Below are 18788 nucleotides of genomic sequence, written 5' to 3'. Positions count from 1 at the left end.
AATAGCCGAGAAGTTTCAGCTTATCGATGATCAATTTGCAGAAGCTTTTCCACATCGTCCCAAGCTAGAATCTTTAGAGACCAAGTTAAATGAGTATAAGAAAGAAATACAGCAGCAGCTTCAGGTAGAAATGTGTCAGAAGGTAAGCTGTAGTCCTCGCTGCTGTTGATGAGAGCCAGGCCCACTTACCTTCTCTACTGCTTTAACGTTGGCTACGTGGGGGGAAATCTAGACCCTTTTTATTAAGGGATGGAGTGAATGAGGGGTGTATTTATACTCTTTTTAAGGAACTATTTTTAGTCTTTCTGCTCGATTCATAGCTGAAGTATTTTAGAGAAGCTGAAATAACTAAAGTTAAGATGGAAGAGAAAAGAAAATATGAAAAGGAATTGGCTGAGTTCCGGAATGAATTTGAAAGAACTTGTCAAGCAAAAAATGAAGCCCTCATTTCTCAGGAAAAGAACACTCTGGAAAGAATCAAAAAGCACCAAGAGGTAATATGTAGTAATACTTTACTGGGTGTCTCTGTCCTGCTGTTAGTAGCTTTGTAGAATGATCTAGAAAGGGCTTCGGATGAAGTAAGGCTCTCGAGGTGCAGGTGGGACTCCTGTTAGGAATACAGAGAAGGCTGAGACTGGCAAGCTCAGGGAGACTTTGCTCAGCAGTGGTCAAAAAGAAAGAACTGGGGTGAATGTTTACACTGATTAGGAGACACTCTCAGTCTTGCCAGGCAAATTGAAGAGGGCTTTAAGGAGAGGCTTGGAGGTAGTTTCTGTGGATGAGTGGGAGTAGTTCTTTAAAACACAGAGGATGTTACCATTGCAGCACCCAGCCAAGGCAGGAGCCAGAAAGTGGCAGAGCAAACCATATGCTTAGACAAGAGGCTTCTGTTCTGGCTCCGGGGAGGATTTATCATTTATGAGCACCTGCTCGCCCCTTTCTGTGACGGTGGGAAGGTAGAAGTGATTGAGAAATGGTGTTTTGCTAAACTTAATTTGACCTGAGAAAGGCAGCCTCAAGACTTAAAAACCTTGGTGCTCTGCTAAGGGGATGAAGAGATCAAAGAGAAGCAGGTAAGAAGGTGGGTGGCCCCATCCTGAAGGAAATGAAGGGATACTTGGCAGTCTCAGGAGTAGGCTGTGTTCAGAGTTGCCTAGTCACATTTCAGGCAGATCTCCTTCAGGAAAACCCCTTTGTTTGCTAAGAGAATGTCTTCAGTCAAACAGGACCCCCACCACTGTTTTCAGTGTTTATCTAGAGCAGTTATTAGAAATGTTCAAAATAGGAGTGCTTCCCCCTAGAGTTCACCCTTGCTGGCTCTTTTCAATAAGGCCTCTTATCCAGCATGATATAGGTAGGACCTCTGAAGTATATCTAGATTATCTAGGAAATGAACTATTTTCATCTATGAAAATAGGCATAGATGTTTAAGATACTGGGCTATGTTTAGACTAACAACTTTACTTTCAGCTTGGTGACTGCCTAGATCCTCATTTAGTTAGTAGTACCAGAAAGTATTAAAGATTATCATCCTCTTTGGCTATACCATGCCTTTGGATGCTTGTCCACCTCTCTCCCTGTTAAGACTGTATTGTTCTACTTCAAAGACCTACCTTGATGTCACCTCAGTGGCTTCTTCCCCAGCTCACTGAATGGCTCATACATGTGTTATTTCTGCATGTGGTCATTGTATACTTAAGTTATGAAATCATTACATCCTTGAGTGATTATTTGTCTCTCTCTCAACCAAATTGTGAGCTCTGTTAAGATGAGGAGCTCTTCTGCTCCTGGTGGGGTTGGTTCACTGATGGGATGGCTCATTCACTTGGGAGTTCACCTGAGCCTATAGCTGGAATCAGAATGATCTCTAAACAAACATTTACGTACCATCATCAGTCACCAAGGGGATTATCTTCTTTGGGAATTTCATTACTAAATATGCATATTTAAAGTTTTTCTGGCTGTACTTACTAAATTTTTAAGTAAGGGAATATGGGGGATGCTAAAGCGCTATACTAGGGTGTTAGGAATCTATATTCCTAACAATGGCAGTGTAGTTTACCATTCACTGAGGGGCTAATTGTTTTGTGTACAAGAATACATTTTTGTGCAACTACAATATAACTTTAAAACCAAATCTTCATTGAAGTCTCTTTGAGGAGAAATTGTTACCCTAAGTATCTGTAGCTTTCATTGTGTTCTAGAATAAGGGTGTCTGAGTTCCAGTGTTTTATTTAACTTTGCTTGCTTGCTAAAAGTAAATGTTTTCCTATGCAGATGGAAACAAAAGAAATTTATGCTCAGAGACAGCTTCTACTAAATGATATAGATTTGCTTAGAGGTAGAGAAGCAGAGCTGAAGGAACGAATCGAAGCTTTTGAATTGTAAGTAATACGTGTTCTTTTTGGATATGAAAAAGTTATACTAAGTATTATGTCTAAATTTCCTAGCCTTTTCTAAAGATCGTGTGTGTGTGTGTGTGTGTGTGTGTGTGTGTGTGTGTGTGTGTGTGTGTGTGTGTGTGTGTGTGTGTTGCCTGTAAGGGGTACATGTAGGTGCACTTACCCATGTATGTCTCTGAAGGTCAGAGGTCAATGTGAGGTAGTTTCCTTTATCTTTCATTCATATTTTTTCTAAATCTTTCATTGGTTGGCCTGAAGCTCAGTGATTGACTACAGTAGCTGGACAGCAAGCTTTGGGCATCAGAGTGTCTCTGTCATTTCCCACACCATGCCTGTGGGTATTTGGGATCTGAATACAGGTCCTCATGCATTCACAGCACTCACTTTATTTACTGAGTTTTCTCCCCAGCTAAATAAAAGCCTAGTGTGGTAGTATATGTCTGTAATCCCAGTACTTTGGAAGGGTAAGACAGGATGATTTCCATGAGTTTGAGACCAATTTCAGCTCCATGGTGAGTTCTAGGCCAGCCTGCATATTTGAATCAGGTATTCAGACCTGCTACTGTACTGAAAAAAAATGAAATAGAATAGTCCAACTTAACTTGTCAATGGATGGAGCTATTTCTCATGGTGTTAATACCCTGTCTAAAAACGAACAAAACAAAATTGCCAGGGAGAGTTCCTGGCTCTGAAGGTGATATCAACTGGTTTAGAAGACATAACTTGGGGTTTTTCTTCTAAAGTATTAGATTGTTAGTTGGAAACCATGGAGAAATATTTCTGCCAGACTCCCTTGAAGCTGGACAACCTGGATGCTCTCCTAATGTTTCTATAAATTGTGTGCTTTGCAGCTACCTTTAATTATCAGCTCTGATAGTCTCTTGTATGTAACTAAGCTCCAGGCATCCTGGCCTGCTCCATTTACCTACTTTGTACTCCACTAAGGAACTCTGTTCTAACTTGGCTCATCTGGTATGGAACCATTTCCTATGATGGGGTAGGGGTGCCACTGAATGTTTTCTAAGTACTCAGGTTGCTTCATCTTTCAGTTCTTCCTGGGACTGCTAGCAAGCTCACAACCTATAGTGTGCATGTAATTTTTCCCCAGTTAGACCTTGCTATTAGCATTCATATATGTTCTTAAGAAGTCTTAGTATATTAAAGAAATTGTCACTATCTGTATTGGTATTGTTTTCTCACTTCTGTAGGCTCAGTTCATTTGATTTCTTCTCTCCTTAACTTTTTATATCCACTTCTGTTCTCCCCTCGTTCTAAGCATTCAAGTAAATTAAGTGTATTTTTCTGCTCCCTGACTTTCCGGGTTAGCCAGCAGAGGGTGCTGGTGCCTACACCTGCAGCTTTTGCTTAGTGCTTCAACCAGTGAGCTTTGGGTTGTGGTTCTTAGAACGGCTTGTTCTCTGCAGCACCTGGGAAGTAGAGAGCTGTTAGTACCACTCATTTAGTCTTACTAGGAGGACCTTGTGGGGTTAGTGTATAGTAAGAATATGACTTCTTCCTCCCTCCATCTCTTCTTCTCTTAATTCCCTTCTGTCATTCCCTTTTTTCAGTATTTAATCAATAGATTATGAAATATTGAAAGCAGGTCTTAAGCCTTTAGTATCTATGGGCTAGTGAATTAGATCCAGCAGTTGTAAACAGTATTATAGAACAGTTATATGTGTAAACTAACTTTTGCTTGTGCTTTTGTAATATTCTTCTAAATTGATTATGACCACTTACCATCTATAGCCAGGTTTTTGTTTTGTTTTAGTTTGTTGTTTTGGTTTTGGGGTTTTTTGAGCTATGTTTTCATTTTGTTTTTAACCCTGGCTTACCTGAAACTCACTATCTACACCAGGCTGGCCTTGGACTTGCAATGATCCTTCTGTTTCTGTCTGTCTGGTGTTAGAATTAGGAGCATGGGCTCACGATGTAACCAGTATGTATGTGTGTGTAGGGGGCGGGTAGAGAGATGGCTCAGCGGTTAAAAAGAGCACTGACTGCTCCTCCAGAGGTCCTGAGTTCAATTCCCAGCAACCACATGGTAGTTCACAGCCATCTGTAATGATATCTGATGCCCTCTTCTGGTGTGTCTGAAGACAGCTACAGTATACTCATAAATAAATCTTTTAAAAAATTAAAAAAAAACAAACTAACTTAGTGTGTGACTAGATTCAGGCATGCCACAGCAGTGCACACGTGGCGGTTAGAGGACAACTTGGTGAGAGTCAGTTCTTTCCTTCTATCATGTGGATGTAGGTCTTGGGGATCAAACTCAGGCTTGGCAACAAGTGGCCCTCCTAGCCAGTTTCTAAATGTTAGTTATCTCCTTTAAGAAACTACTTTGGCATTGACTCCTTTCTACTTCTTTAAGCCAGCTACCCCTGTTCTTTTTTTTTTTTTTTATTAACTTGAGTGTTTCTTATTTACATTTCGAGTGTTATTCCCTTTCCCAGTTTCTGGGCAAACATCCCCCTAATCCCTCCGCCTCCCCTTCTTTATGGGTGTTCCCCTCCCCATCCTCCCCCCATTGCCGCCCTCCCCCCAACAATCTAGTTCACTCGGGGTTCAGTCTTAGCAGGACCCAGGGCTTCCCCTTCCGCTGGTGCTCTTACTAGGATATTCATTGCTACCTATGAGGTCAGAGCCCAGGGTCAGTCCATGTATAGTCTTTAGGTAGTGGCTTAGTCCCTGGAAGCTCTGGTTGCTTGGCATTGTTGTACATATGGGGTCTCGAGCCCCTTCAAGCTCTTCCAGTTCTTTCTCTGATTCCTTCAACGGGGGTCCTATTCTCAATTCAGTGGTTTGCTGCTGGCATTCGCCTCTGTATTTGCTGTATTCTGGCTGTGTCTCTCAGGAGAGATTTACATCCGGCTCCTGTCGGCCTGCACTTCTTTGCTTCATCCATCTTGTCTAATTGGGTGGCTGTATATGTATGGGCCACATGTGGGGCAGGCTCTGAATGGGTGTTCCTTCTGTCTCTGTTTTAATCTTTGCCTCTCTATTCCCTGCCAAGGGTATTCTTGTTCTCCTTTTAAAGAAGGAGTGAAGCATTCACATTTTGGTCATCCGTCTTGAGTTTCATTTGTTCTAGGCATCTAGGGTAATTCAAGCATTTGGGCTAATAGCCACTTATCAATGAGTGCATACCATGTATGTCTTTCTGTGATTGGGTTAGCTCACTCAGGATGATATTTTCCAGTTCCAACCATTTGCCTACGAATTTCATAAAGTCATTGGTTTTTTTTGGTTTTTTTGTTTTTTTTTTTAAAGACTTATTTATTTTATGAATACCTCTGTCTTCAGCCACACCAGAAGTGGACATCAGATCCCACTGTGAGCTACCATGTGGTTGCTGGGAATTGAACTCAGGACCTCTGGAAGAACAGTCAGTGCTCTTAACCACTGAGCCATCTCTCCAGCCCCAAGTCATTGTTTTTGATAGCTGAGTAATATTCCATTGTGTAGATGTACCACATTTTCTGTATCCATTCCTCTGTTGAAGGGCATCTGGGTTCTTTCCAGCTTCTGGCTATTATAAATAAGGCTGCGATGAACATAGTGGAGCACGTGTCTTTTTTATATGTTGGGGCATCTTTTGGGTATATGCCCAGGAGAGGTATAGCTGGATCCTCAGGCAGTTCAATGTCCAATTTTCTGAGGAACCTCCAGACTGATTTCCAGAATGGTTGTACCAGTCTGCAATCCCACCAACAATGGAGGAGTGTTCCTCTTTCTCGCATCCTCACCAGCATCTGTTGTCACCTGAGTTTTTGATCTTAGACATTCTGACTGGTGTGAGGTGGAATCTCAGGGTCGTTTTGATTTGCATTTCCCTTATGACTAAAGATGTTGAACATTTCTTTAGGTGTTTCTCAGCCAGCTACCCCTGTTCTATTCCCTCCCTAGTCTGATATATAGTAACTAGGTCAGTTTGTAAAATATAGGGAGACTTTTTTGTTTGTTTCCTGTTAGGACAGTCATATAAATTTCAGTCTGCTTTCCTACAAACTTTTTTGGGATTAATTTCAGGACCCAGAAGCTCCAAGAAGAAAAAAATAAAATGAGGCTGAGGCACTTCGGAGACGGGAACAGAATCTAAAGAATATTGAAGAGGCCTATGAACAGAAACTCAAAACTGAACTTCTAAAGTAATTGTTGGGTTTTTTTTAAAAAGAGTAACATGTTTGAATTAAGTTGGTGAAAATTAGCCAAAATTGATGGCCTAATAGGACTAATATTTACATGGTAAAATTCAGTGTTTGAACAAAACTATTTTCTTTAACAAATCAAACCTTTTCGATGAATATTTAAGATAGTTTTTAAAGCATAGAGTGTAGAGAATTTCATCAGATACTCTTATTTATAACTCCTTTGGCTGTCAGGGCTTGTGATTTACTTTTTCATGCTGCCACTGAGATGAATGCCAATAACAAATTACAAGGTTTTTAAGGTAGAATTTGATTATGAACTTGGGCTTTGTTCTCTCAAGACTCTGTAAAGCCAGAATCAAAAGAAAGGAGCTAAAGTAAACTTTATGAAGCAAATGGTGATAAAGGGAAATGAAAATGTGACAGATACAGTTAATTTGGCCTACCTTCCCTCCTCTCTCCTGCTTCTTGCTATGTAGCCCAGGTTGACCCAAAGTTCTTGATTCTCTTGCTGTTGGCTTCCAAGTTCAGTGATAGCAAATGTGTGCTATCATACCCAGGTATTCTAGTCTGAATTTTATGGGCCAGTGAATAGAATCCAGGAGCAAGGATAATTGAATGGTAACTCTTCTCAGTGGCAGGTGTACGTGTCCCATCTAATAACCTTTAATATTTGTCTTTGGTTTCAGCAAAGGTAAGGGTGAGGGATGTTTATTACAGGAGGGTTTGTCTTTCTTTTGCCTGTCCCTGACTAGTGATAACCCAAGAAAAATAAGTAAAACTCTATGGTAACATCCCTTTTGCTATTGCTGATATAGATATAATACTAGTAGGCTTTTAATTGTACATAAACCCTAGGAACAAAAGTTCTTATCCTGGTTTGGATTTGGGAGATTGCATAGGCAGATTACAAATGACTGAATGCCTTGCCATCTCTGGGGACACAGAATCTGTTGTGTGCTAGGTAACCTTTTCTTTGTTTCCTTTTATGCTCTCTGTACGAATTGAGGCCAGTGGGAAAGTAGTTGTTTTCAGTAACCCCATGATAACATCCTTCATTTTGTGTGATTGAATTTTGGAACTCTATTTATTGGATGGAGGTTTTATTGGACCTTTGATGTTTAAAATTTAGTTGCCTAGCCTTAGAACTGAGACTTTGAAGTTTCCCCTAAGCTGTGTTGGCACTTTAGGTATGCTGGGCTATACATAAGCTCCTCAGGATTAGTGGACTCTCCAGGTAGATGGCAAGGACCTCATTTTAGTCATTCTCATTCTCAGGTACCAACTGGAACTAAAGGATGATTATATCACCAGAACAAATAAACTCCTGGAAGAGGAAAGGAAGAATAAAGGTGATGGCTGGCTTATTTCAGTTCTGATGTAGTTATTAGCCTCCTAAGTTGCATCTGTTTAGTCTTCTTGTTTGTTTCTTGTTTTGATTTTTCAAGACAGTGTTCCTCTGTGTAGCCGTGGCTGTCCTGGAACTCACTCTATAGACCAGGCTGGGCTCTAACTCAGAGATTACCTGCCTCTGCCTCCCATGTGCTGGGATTAAAGGTGTGTGTTACCACTGTGTGGCATCTGTTGTATGTGTATTCTTAAATTTGTCTTTCCCTTTTTACAAAACATTTATTTGCATATTTATTTGTTAAGAGGAGGGGGTGTATGTGTTAAACAGGGTACATATATAGGTCACAGGATTTAATGGGACCTGGTTTTTGTCCTTCTACCACTGGGTCCCTAGCATTGACATTGGGTTGTCAGGCCGAGCAGCAGGTGCTTTTACCCATGACTCCATCTCACTGGTTCTTCATTTCTTATTTAAAGATGTGCGTATTTTGACTTTATGTGTGTGGGTGTTTTTCCTGCACCATGTGCACACAGTGCCCATGGAGGCCAGTAACGCATATTGATGCCCTGGAGCTTGAGTTACAGATTGTGAGCTGCCAAGTGGGGGCTGGGAATTAAGCCCAGGTCCTCTGAAAGAGCAGCCAGTGCCCTTAACCCCTGAGCCATCTCTGCAGCTCCATTATAGAAAATTTCACTTTTTCTGTCTTGTGACTTGTCCCTTTTTCCTTACATATCTTTATACTTCCTAAGTTCTCAGGTTTACATTGACCTGAGTCTATGAAAGTTGAATACATTTTTAATATTCATATGTTATTTTTCAGTATGTTTGTAGGAAAGTGCGAAAAGCACATGAACTTTGGAAATTTGAAACATTTTTGAAGTAAACTAGAGCTGCTTACTTACTGTTGACTAGATACCAGCTGTATGGTCCCTTTTGCTCCTGTCGCATAGAAGCAGATACATCTTATAGTTTAGTGCTATTGTGTATTTAGATTTAGTAAATTTTCTCTTGATACGTATCTGCATAGAGTTGTGTTGCAGGAAGGAAAAACTACAGAAGGAAAACAGATCTTTGACTTTTAGGAAGGTAGGCACTCTTAACATTAAGGTCCCATGCCTGCCTTGAAAGGGCGAACTGCTTAGTATGTCGAGGAATTTTACCACATATGGCAGTTGTAATTTGGCATCAGTCATTGGGTAATGGGACCTATTTCTTATAATGTCTTTTATGTTCAGTAGGAAATCACTATTTAATTGGTTCTTCTTTATTCCTCAGAAAAAACTTTTCATTTGCAAGAGGAGCTCACAGTTATTAATTCAAAAAAGGAAGAACTCAGTAAATCTGTACAGCGTATGAAAGAAGTTGAGGTAATCGTTGAACCTATTTCTTAACTTTCCTTAATGGCATGGTAAGGTTAATGCTTTATTATTATTTATAGAGAATATAGGGATGTTTTTAGATTTATTTATTTTTATTTTGTGTTCGGCAGTTTTGTCTGTATATATGTCTGGGCACCACATGTGTACAGTGCCTGTGGACAGCAGGAGATCCCCCTGGAATGGGAGTTACGCAGGATTCTTAGCTGTCATGTGAGAATCCCCATGGGGAATCTAAACCTGGTTCTTTGGAAGAACAATAAATGCTCTTGACATTGAACTATGTCTGTACCCCCTATGCCATCTTTTACGTCTTCTTGGACTGATTATTTTATGACTAAGAAGGTGATAGCTGAAGTTAATACAGTAGGTTCTAATTTCACGCAAAAGCATGTAGAAAAAGAGCTTGGAGCTAAGAATCCTGCTGCTCAAATTCTTTCTCCCTCCTTAACTGCTTATGTGTCTTCAGGCAAGTTCTGTGACTGTAGTCTTAGAGATATTTCTTTTTTAAAAAATTGGATATTTTATTTATTTACATCTCAAATGTTTTCCCCTTTCCTGGTTTCCCCTCCAGAAACCTCCCTGTCCTATCCCCTTTTACCCTGCTTCTATGAGAGTGCTCCCCCACCCACCCACCCATTCCTAGCATTCCTTTACACTGGGGCATCGAGCCTTCACAGGACCAAGGGCCTCCCCTCCCATTGATGCATTTTCAGCTCCTTCAAGTCCTTCCCCTAACTCCTCCAGTGGAGTCCCTGTGATCAGTCTGATGGTTGGCTTCAAGCATCTGTATCTGTATTGGTCAGGATCTGGCAGAGCCTCTCAGGAGACAGCTATATCAGGCTCCTGTCAGCAAGCACTTCTTGGCATCAGCATTAGTGTCTGGGTTTGGTGTCTGCATGTGGGATGGATTCCCAGGTGGGGCAGTCTCTGGATGGCATTTCCTTCAGTCTCTGCTCCAATTTTTTGTCCCTGTATTTCCTTTTAGACAGGAGCAATTTGGGTTAAAATTTTGAGATAGGTGAGTGACCCTATCCCTCAACTGGTGGGGGAAGGGCATGCCTAACCGCTGGATATGGTTTCTACAGGTTCTCCCTCCCCTTTATGGGGTATTTCAGCTAATGTAATCTCTGTAGGGGTCCTGGGAGGCTCTTGCTTTCTTGGCATCTGGAACTTTCTGGTTGCTATCCCCAGTACCCCATCCCCCATTGCTACACAGCTTTCTTCAATTTCCTTACCCTCTGTACATAACAAAGCATGATCATTGGGGGAGTTGAGTGAAGTACCCATAGCAGGTGGCCAGTAGATATTAGCTTCTCTCTTACCAGCCAGGGATAAATAAGTAAGACGTTGTCTAAAACAAACTGAAGTGGATTCTGTAGGTGAGGTTTACTTTTGCATCCTTAGGACACAATAGACTAAGAAAATGAAAGTGCCTCACAGCAGAGAGACTGTATCTACCTTTCATCTGTTTATGTTTTTAAAATGTCTGGTTATCTTGTGTAGTTGTATTGGTGGCATTTGGGGAATTGACTCCAAATTGCATTCACCATACACCCTTCCCTCACTTCACAGATGTCTGTGAAGCTTCCAGGCTCTGAGCTTCTACTAGCCCTATCCCCAGTGCAGAAGGGATCTCGTTGCAGAGGGCCTGACCTCTGTCTCATAGTCACTGTCATTCATTTGTGATGCTCAGATTCAGACGGCTTTCCAGCCTTTACTTTTGCAGTGCTGTGAAAGTTATTCAGGTATAAGTTTTCCTTTTTCAATTTTAGCTGGAACTGGAGTCTGTCAAAGCTCAATTTTTTGCAATGTCAAAACAAAACCACTCGCTGAATGAAAAACTGAAAGAGATGAGTGATTACTCACAACTGAAAGAAGAGAAAGTGGAACTTCAGGCACAAAATAAATTACTTAAACAGCAACTGGAAGAGAATAGGAATGAAAACCTACGTCTCCTAGACCGTATGTCTTTTTTGTGTGTGTGATCTGCATGTTTCTGTAATTTCCATTAGGTCAGGATTATAGAACTACTTACTACCTGTCTGTAAGGGAGGCTTACATTGGAAGGATTTTTTAAGATCCTAACATTGAACTTGCTTACATTTTGTTTGCTATTGCACAATTAGGAGTTTCCTTTAAGTAATATTTGTTAAGTAACTGCCTCTGCAGGTGGCTTCAGGGTTCATGCCCTCTGACTGTTGCCTCAGGTGAGCCAGTAAGCACTTGGAGCAAGGCAGGGAGAAGAGGTTGTAATCATTCTGCCTGCCTACTATGATTCTCAACCAAGAGAGCTCATAGGCCCTTCTTGGCACCTCCCACCAGTGCTCTGTGCCTTTTCTTACTCAGTGTACTTCTGGAAGTTTCTCTCTCTCCTAAGACCCCAGTTCTAAGAGAATCCTAACATCGTGGCCCAGTTTCTAGTACATTATCCTTTATTTTTTTTTTTCCGGAGCTGGGGACCGAACCCAGGGCCTTGCGCTTGTTAGGCAAGCGCTCTACCACTGAGCTAAATCCCCAACCCCTACATTATCCTTTATGACTACCCTACATAAGACATACTTTTATACTAAAGGGGCCTTTGTGTGACCCAAATGGAGGGTGCCATCAACCTTATTTCTGAAGCCTGACTGCCGTGGGCTACTATTCATAATTCATGAAACCAAGGACAGGCACTGACAGAATACTTTCTGCATGTGGTAAGGGAAAGAGATAGGCTATTGGGTTAATTTAAGAATTTGAAAAGATTTCTTTTATCTTAGAGGGCTTCAGAGGAATTCAATTATATTAACATGCATTAAATTATTTTATCGTGAAATTTGTGAATCAAGATTGTTCTTGGGGTTGGGGATTTAGCTCAGTGGTAGAGCGCTTGCTTGTGGAAGCTTTAAGGCCCTGGGTTCGGTCCCCAGCTCCCAAAAAGAACCAAAAAAAAAAAAAAAAAAAAAAAAAAAAAAGATTGTTCTTAGGCCACTTAATAGAATTAGTAGAATATTAATTGCATGAGTACAAAGAAAGGAAACTATTATAAACTTCTCTAGATGCTTTCTCTTTTTAGTGAAATAGGCAAATTTAAGATAATAATGACGAGGAATATTTTTCTCTCTTTTTTTTTCTTAAACCTTCTTAGGTATAACTCAGCCACCCCCTGAGCTTTTAGTTTTTCAGAAAGAATTACAGAAAACAGAAAAGGCTATGGCACTGGAGCATAAAGGCTTTGAAACTCATAGGCAAGCTCTGCAGAAACAGCTGCAGAGTGAAGTGAGTATTGTTCTTTATTCTTAGAGAATTGTGCCAGTCTGCTTTGTAGTTATAGAAAGCTTACACATGTCAAACCATTGAAATCAGATTATTTGAGTACAAAGAATTCCTTCCCCTAACATTGCAAAAGAGCCTTCCTCATGTGAGAACATTTTCTGGTGACTCTGACTTCATATTCCTAATGATAATAGCAAGGAAGAGAAAGCAAACTCATGTAGACCAAAACTTCTCAGAGGCCCTGGTAATTCCCATTGTCTCTTGGTACCTGTTTGTGGCTTACACACATCTACTGTGTCACTGTAACATCTGTCTGTGAGGAATAGAATAGCTGTTTTTAGACAGGTGGTGCACGCCTTTAATTCCAGCACTCAGAAGGCAGAGGTAGGTGGATCTCCATGAGCTCTATCATAGCCAAGGCTTCACAGAGAGACCCCTTCTAAAAAACCAAAACTTGTTTGGTGAAACACTTGTTTGGGTGTTATTTTAATAAGAGGCCATTCTATTGATTGCTGGAGTAAAAGATTCTTAGAATTTGCAAAATAAATAAATAAGCAGAATAAAAGATATTTTCTTTTTAGAATAAGCTGTAATTGTATTTATTTATTTTTTTTCAGATTGAAAATTCTACACAGCTAAGGACCCAGATATCAGAATATGATGCTTCTGTTAAAAGGTTAACTATTCAGGTTGCTGATTTAAAGTCACAACTAAAGCAAACTCAGACAGGTTGGAGACTTTTTAAAAATAAATTGTTTATTAATTATGTGTAAAAGAGAGAAACAGATACATAGAGCACTGTGGCACTCTGGTGGAGGTTACAGGACTTTTCAAGAATGGGTTCTCTGCTTCTCCCTTAGTGAGACAGTGAGTCTCCTGTTTTAGTGTCTGTACTGCCTACTCCAGGCCAGCTAACCTGTGCACTACCTGCCCATTGTCCTCCTGGTTCTACTTTGCCATGGGAGTGCTGAGGTGTGCTCCTACATGGAGTTTTTTTCTTTAATTCTTGGACTGTTTCACTGATTTATAAAGTAATCTTGATCGTATCCACACTTCCCTCTTTCTAGCTTCTGCCTCCAATCATTATAGCTTCCTTTCAGCTTCAATCCTCTTTATTCCCCATGTAACCCACTGAGTGCAGTTAGTGTTTTCCATATGTATGTGCTTGGTTATGAGGTCATTCCCTGCGGTATAGGTAGCCTGTCAATGACACCACCCCAAAACAACTGCTAATCTCTCCTCACCTATGCTAATCTCTCTTCACCATTAAAGGCACGAACCAACATACCTCGCCCCACCCACAGCCCCCAGTGCTGATAATTTTAACTGTCTTATACAGATAACCATAGTTACTCTGGGTTCACATGTGCAACAGCTATGTCATGTCCAGAAGACAGCATTTTGCAGCACTGGTTCTCATCTGCCAGGGCTTATATTTTTTTCATACCCTCTTCCCTGCTGTTCCCTGAGCTGGGAGGTGTTGATCGAGATGTCCCACCTATGGGTCAGCATTCGCAGTTGCTTATTCTTGGCACTTTGAACATTTATGAGTCACTGCATTAACCATTACCCACTAACCATTACTTCTCTAACCAAGGTTGTGCAAAGACCAACTTTATGTTCATATTTAGATTGCAGTTTGACAGCATAACCATTTAGCCAACATCATAAGCAACATCAAATGATTTCCTCTTGGACCTAGGATTTCTCCACCCATCTTTTTTTTTTTAAATAGGGCCTCTCTACATAGCCCTGGTATCCTGAAACTTACTGTGTAGACTAGGATGGCCTCAGACTCACAGAGATCCACGTGCCTCTGCCTCCCTATTCTGGCATTAAAGGCATGAACCTCGCTATGCATTTTTTTGATGTTTGGTTTTAAAGATTTATTACTTTTTAATTTTTTATAATTAATTTATGTATAGGGTCATTTTACCTATATATGTATGTACACTCTGTGCATACCTGGTGCTTATGTAGGCCATCCTAGAATTAGTTATAAATTAATTTTAGTGGGTGCTCAGAACTGAACTTGGGTCCTCTGAAAGAGCAACCAGTGTTCGTAACTGCTGAGCTATTTCTCCAACTCTCTACCCATGGGTTTTAACCATGTTTATAGTAGCAGTAACAGTTACAGCTCTGTCCAGTGGAGAAGTCCTCAAATACAAATACCAGAACAGTTGGTTCCTCCCATATATAACCTTGTCACTGCTGCAGCAGTAGACATCCAGGTCTTTTTTTATGTGGGTTTCAGGGATCCAACTCAGGTAGTCAGGCTTGTATAGCATTCACTTTTACCACTGAGCCATCTCCCTCCCTCCTGAATATCTCATTGCTTCCCTCCCCCATCTCAATGGTTTTCTTTCTTGTGTGTGTGTGTGTGTGTGTCTGTGTGTGTGTGTGTCTGTGTCTGTGTGTCTATGTCTATGTGTCTGTGTGTCTGTTTCCATGTGTCCATGTGTGACTCTGTTAAGGCTAACAGGCTTTTCCATATATCTATATATTCCTTAACCAGACCCGTGTATAAATACTCAAGAGAAGCAGGATTGCTTTCAGAGTTGAAGACCTGCTTTGTTTTGGCCTTCAGTTGAAGTTGTTTGATCTTGGGCATGACATGTTTAGAACTTCTTTAATCCCCCATTTATAATGGAGGTAATGATGGCTACTGGGCCACAGTGGGCAAAGATAGAATAGATATAAGGCATGATCTGGTATACGGAAGGCACTCAGGCATTAGTTACTGTCTTTGCTGTGAATGCCCCCCCCCCCGCTTCATGGGAATACTTTCTCCTTCAGTTGCTTTTGGGCTAAGTGTGTACTTCTTACAGTTTAGCTTGTTTTTCATCCTTCCTTTTTTTGTTTTCCTCAGTTCCTGCTTGGACTCTTATCAGTCACTTGTTCCTTCCACCTTCACTAGTTTATTTCTAGGTCTTTACTCATTTCTAAACTCTTTTCCAATTCCTTATTTTCTGCTAGCAGTTGTTTGCCAGACCGTCTGCCACTGAAGTTATAATAATAGTCTTGTAATGTGAAAATAGTTCAGTGAATCTGGGCCCTCCTGAAGCCCTCCACACACATGGCCTACGTCTAGCCCATTGTACACTTGGTTTTGTAGCGTCATAAGGAGCTCTTCCAGGGAAAGAGGCAGCATAGGTGTCAGATTTTTGCTAGGAAATCTCAGCAGCCCTAGGAATTGCTGACCATGTGGCCCCCATGTCAGGAAGACCCCATCCCCTCTCCCAGCAGAGAGCAGTGGAAGTTTCTGGCCAGGTTATCTGACACTTGTGCCTGGCGAGAGACTAATTATATTATAATTCAAATGTGTGATTATTCTCATGCTCGTTGGAATAAACAAAGATTTATTAAATATGTTTGCTATAGTTCAGATCTGGCTAGACTTTACCCAATAAATTATATATTTTTCATTTCTCAGACATACTTATTGCAGACTCATGTGTAACAGATTGTGAAATTTATCGTATTTATAAAGGCTTGGTACATGAAGTTAGCTTTCAGTAAATGTTAATGAGCATGACTATGGATTCAGAAACTGTTTAATATGTAGGCTTGTTTTTACTACTTTAAAAATATTCTTAAGTATAATTTAATTTTATTCTTAGCTTTTTCTCCTCATTTCTCAAATTTTCTTTTTGTGACCTGCAGCCCTAGAGAACGAAGTGTTCCGAAATCCAAAGCGTTCTCTGACCCTTCATTCCCTGACTGGCCTATTGAGTGGCAAGATGGCACCCCACAATGAAGATATAAGTGGGGATTTCTTGAATGTACCCCTTGAACAGAACAAGGTTATGGCAGATGCAGTTGTGTCAAGGGTCACACCTTATGTAAATACAGCAACAGAGACTAGTTCCCCAGACTCTGATCTCGAGTTTGTAGCCAGTAGTACAAAAGCCAAAGTAAAAGAGCTAGAGCAAGAGGCTGAGCGCTTGGAAAAGGCCTTCAGAACTTACTATCAAAGAGTTACTCAGAATCCTTCCATGAGCCCTCAGCCGGCAAAGAGTCCTTCATCGGTATACTCTGTAGGAGCTCTCAGAAGCATAGCTTCCAGTTCCAGGGACAGACATGTTCCTGCAGAGGATAGAGTTGTCTCTGAACAGCCTCTTGCAGACATACTAAAGGAAGAAAAGAGTGATGTGTCCAAAGCGTTCATGGGCAGCATGGTTTCACGGCCACGCAGGACCTCTTCCTCCACACGCCTCTCCTCTACACCACATCCAAAATCAAGAAGAAGTCTTGATAATGAAATGTATCTGGAAGGTAAGCCACTGTCCAGAGGGTTGTGATGCAGATGTTTTAATGCTCAATAGGCAGCACAAAGGCTGTTAAGAGTTTCCTTAGCACACAGAAGTGTCGAGGGAGCACATGGCCTTTGTCTTGCTGCTGATTAGTTCTATATGCTCCATGTTAATTCTATGGTTTGATTTTGGTGCTTGAACCTTTTTGGTTCTCACATGGCAAGCTTGGCTATTTGCAAGGATGGAGTAGGATTTATTTTCAAAATAACAGAGCTTTTAAAAAATATTTTGATATCTTCTCCATGCAGTTTGTAATATTTTTGCCCTGATTCATTCTTCCTCACAGGTCTCAGGAGATTACACATTACTTCCTCCAGCCCTTGTCTTGACAGACCATCTGAGTCACCTGCTGCTTCCCCTACTCCTTGTCCTGAGAGAACACCCCAGCCATCATCGGTTCCATCTAGGCACAGCTTCTCTGGTCCATCTTTCTCCAGCCCTCCAGAGCAAAATGCCTCGTAAGTTATTTTCTCATCATCTTCTGTTGAACCATGCTACTTATCTGCTCTTTTGACCTTTACTCCTTTGACCTTTTTAAAGTAATATTAAAGATCATGTAGCAGTCTGAAATTTACAGTTAGATTGTAAAATCATTTGTGGTCTTTGAAAGTCATTTGAATTATGAGGGAGAGTATGCGATAATTGTGTGAATAATCTTCCTGGGTCTGTGAATGGATTTGGTTCATAAAGATAGATAGTTGTGTATAAAGTTTGTCACAGCAAATAAATTGGGGTCATTTTGAGAGTTAGAGAAATTTCACACAGCAAAATGTTATTTAAAAATACGTTTTGAGGGGTTGGGGATTTAGCTCAGTGGTAGAGCACTTGCCTAGCAAGCACAAGGCCCTGGGTTCGGTCCCCAGCTCCGGAAAAAAATATGTTTTAAGGGTCAGGAGTAGTGGCACACACCTTTAGTCCCATGAGGCAGAGGTAGATGGATCTCTGAGTTCAAGGTCAACCTGGTCTACAGAGTGAATACCAGGACTGCCAGGACTGTATAGACAGACCCTGTTTCAAAGACAAACATAAGCAAGGTTTCAGTTTGTGTATCATTGAAACAAATTCTGAAGTAATGGTGGACAGTAGGGTATGACTGTCAAGGTAGGAGGAAGGGGATTAGGCTAGCAGGTCACCTGAGCTGTAATTCACAGGCAGGAAGGACCACAACAGGAGATTCCAAATCCCTACTTGTGGGCTCCAGTTGGGTATCTGATGTTTATGAATGCTGCCTGTTCGTACTTGAAAACTGCTATGTGTGTCCACCATGGTCCTAGGCCATTTATATTCTTTAATATCTTTTAGATTGTAGTTGTTTTGTTTTGTTTTCAGACAGACTCATTTGCTATATTGCCCAGGCTGGCTTCAAACTTGTAGTGATCCTCCTGCCTACGTGCCTCTTGGACTCTGAGACAACAGGCATGAGTCCCCATGCCCAGCTTGTACTGACTTTTCTTATTAGCTAGCCAAAAAGAGCATCGAGGCCATAGTATGTAAAGTCAGCACACTTTGATACATGGTTTGGCTTGTGCACTTCAGCTGCTTTGTGCTGATGGCATATGGAATTTGTCTTTAGAGAAAAATGTTTTGTGGTTACTGGAAAACTATCCTAGGAATAGTATTGAGAGTAAGCTATTCTTTGTTAACTGGAGCCATGTCTACTTCAGGGATAGGGTGGTAACAAGGGACATTACTGAGTAAATAGACTAGTTGCCAAGAACAATGCCTAGTAGCAGGCTCTGTCCTCTGAAGCTATTCTCTCTCCCACCACACATCACACACCCTTTTTTCTTTTTATTTTCTTCTCTTTTGAACTATATTGTAATAGAAACTAGGATCTCATACATGCTGGGCAAGCATTTTCTTTAATGTTGTATGGGTGATTTGCTTCCATGTATACCTAGGTAGCACATGCCTTCCTGGTGTCTACAGAGGCCAGA

At 41.0% G+C, this 18788-nt stretch overlaps 1 protein-coding gene across 1 annotated transcript in view; it reads left to right on the top strand.

The window, feature by feature from the left end:
* Ofd1 (OFD1 centriole and centriolar satellite protein) overlaps positions 1–18788 on the top strand; it is a 41937-nt gene that overhangs the window by 14596 nt on the left and 8553 nt on the right. Inside the window, 12 exon segments of the mRNA XM_032890413.1 lie at positions 6–142; positions 321–494; positions 2278–2384; positions 6435–6463; positions 6466–6553; positions 7832–7905; positions 9180–9271; positions 11056–11245; positions 12411–12541; positions 13156–13267; positions 16202–16813; positions 17138–17309. Coding sequence (XP_032746304.1) covers positions 6–142; positions 321–494; positions 2278–2384; positions 6435–6463; positions 6466–6553; positions 7832–7905; positions 9180–9271; positions 11056–11245; positions 12411–12541; positions 13156–13267; positions 16202–16813; positions 17138–17309 — 1918 coding nt within the window.

This window comes from Rattus rattus, chromosome X (genome assembly GCF_011064425.1).
Source record: "Rattus rattus isolate New Zealand chromosome X, Rrattus_CSIRO_v1, whole genome shotgun sequence".
NCBI classification, from domain to species: domain Eukaryota; kingdom Metazoa; phylum Chordata; class Mammalia; order Rodentia; family Muridae; genus Rattus; species Rattus rattus.
The sequence above is the reverse complement of the archived record's forward strand: the minus strand, read 5'-3'. Positions and strand labels throughout refer to the sequence as shown.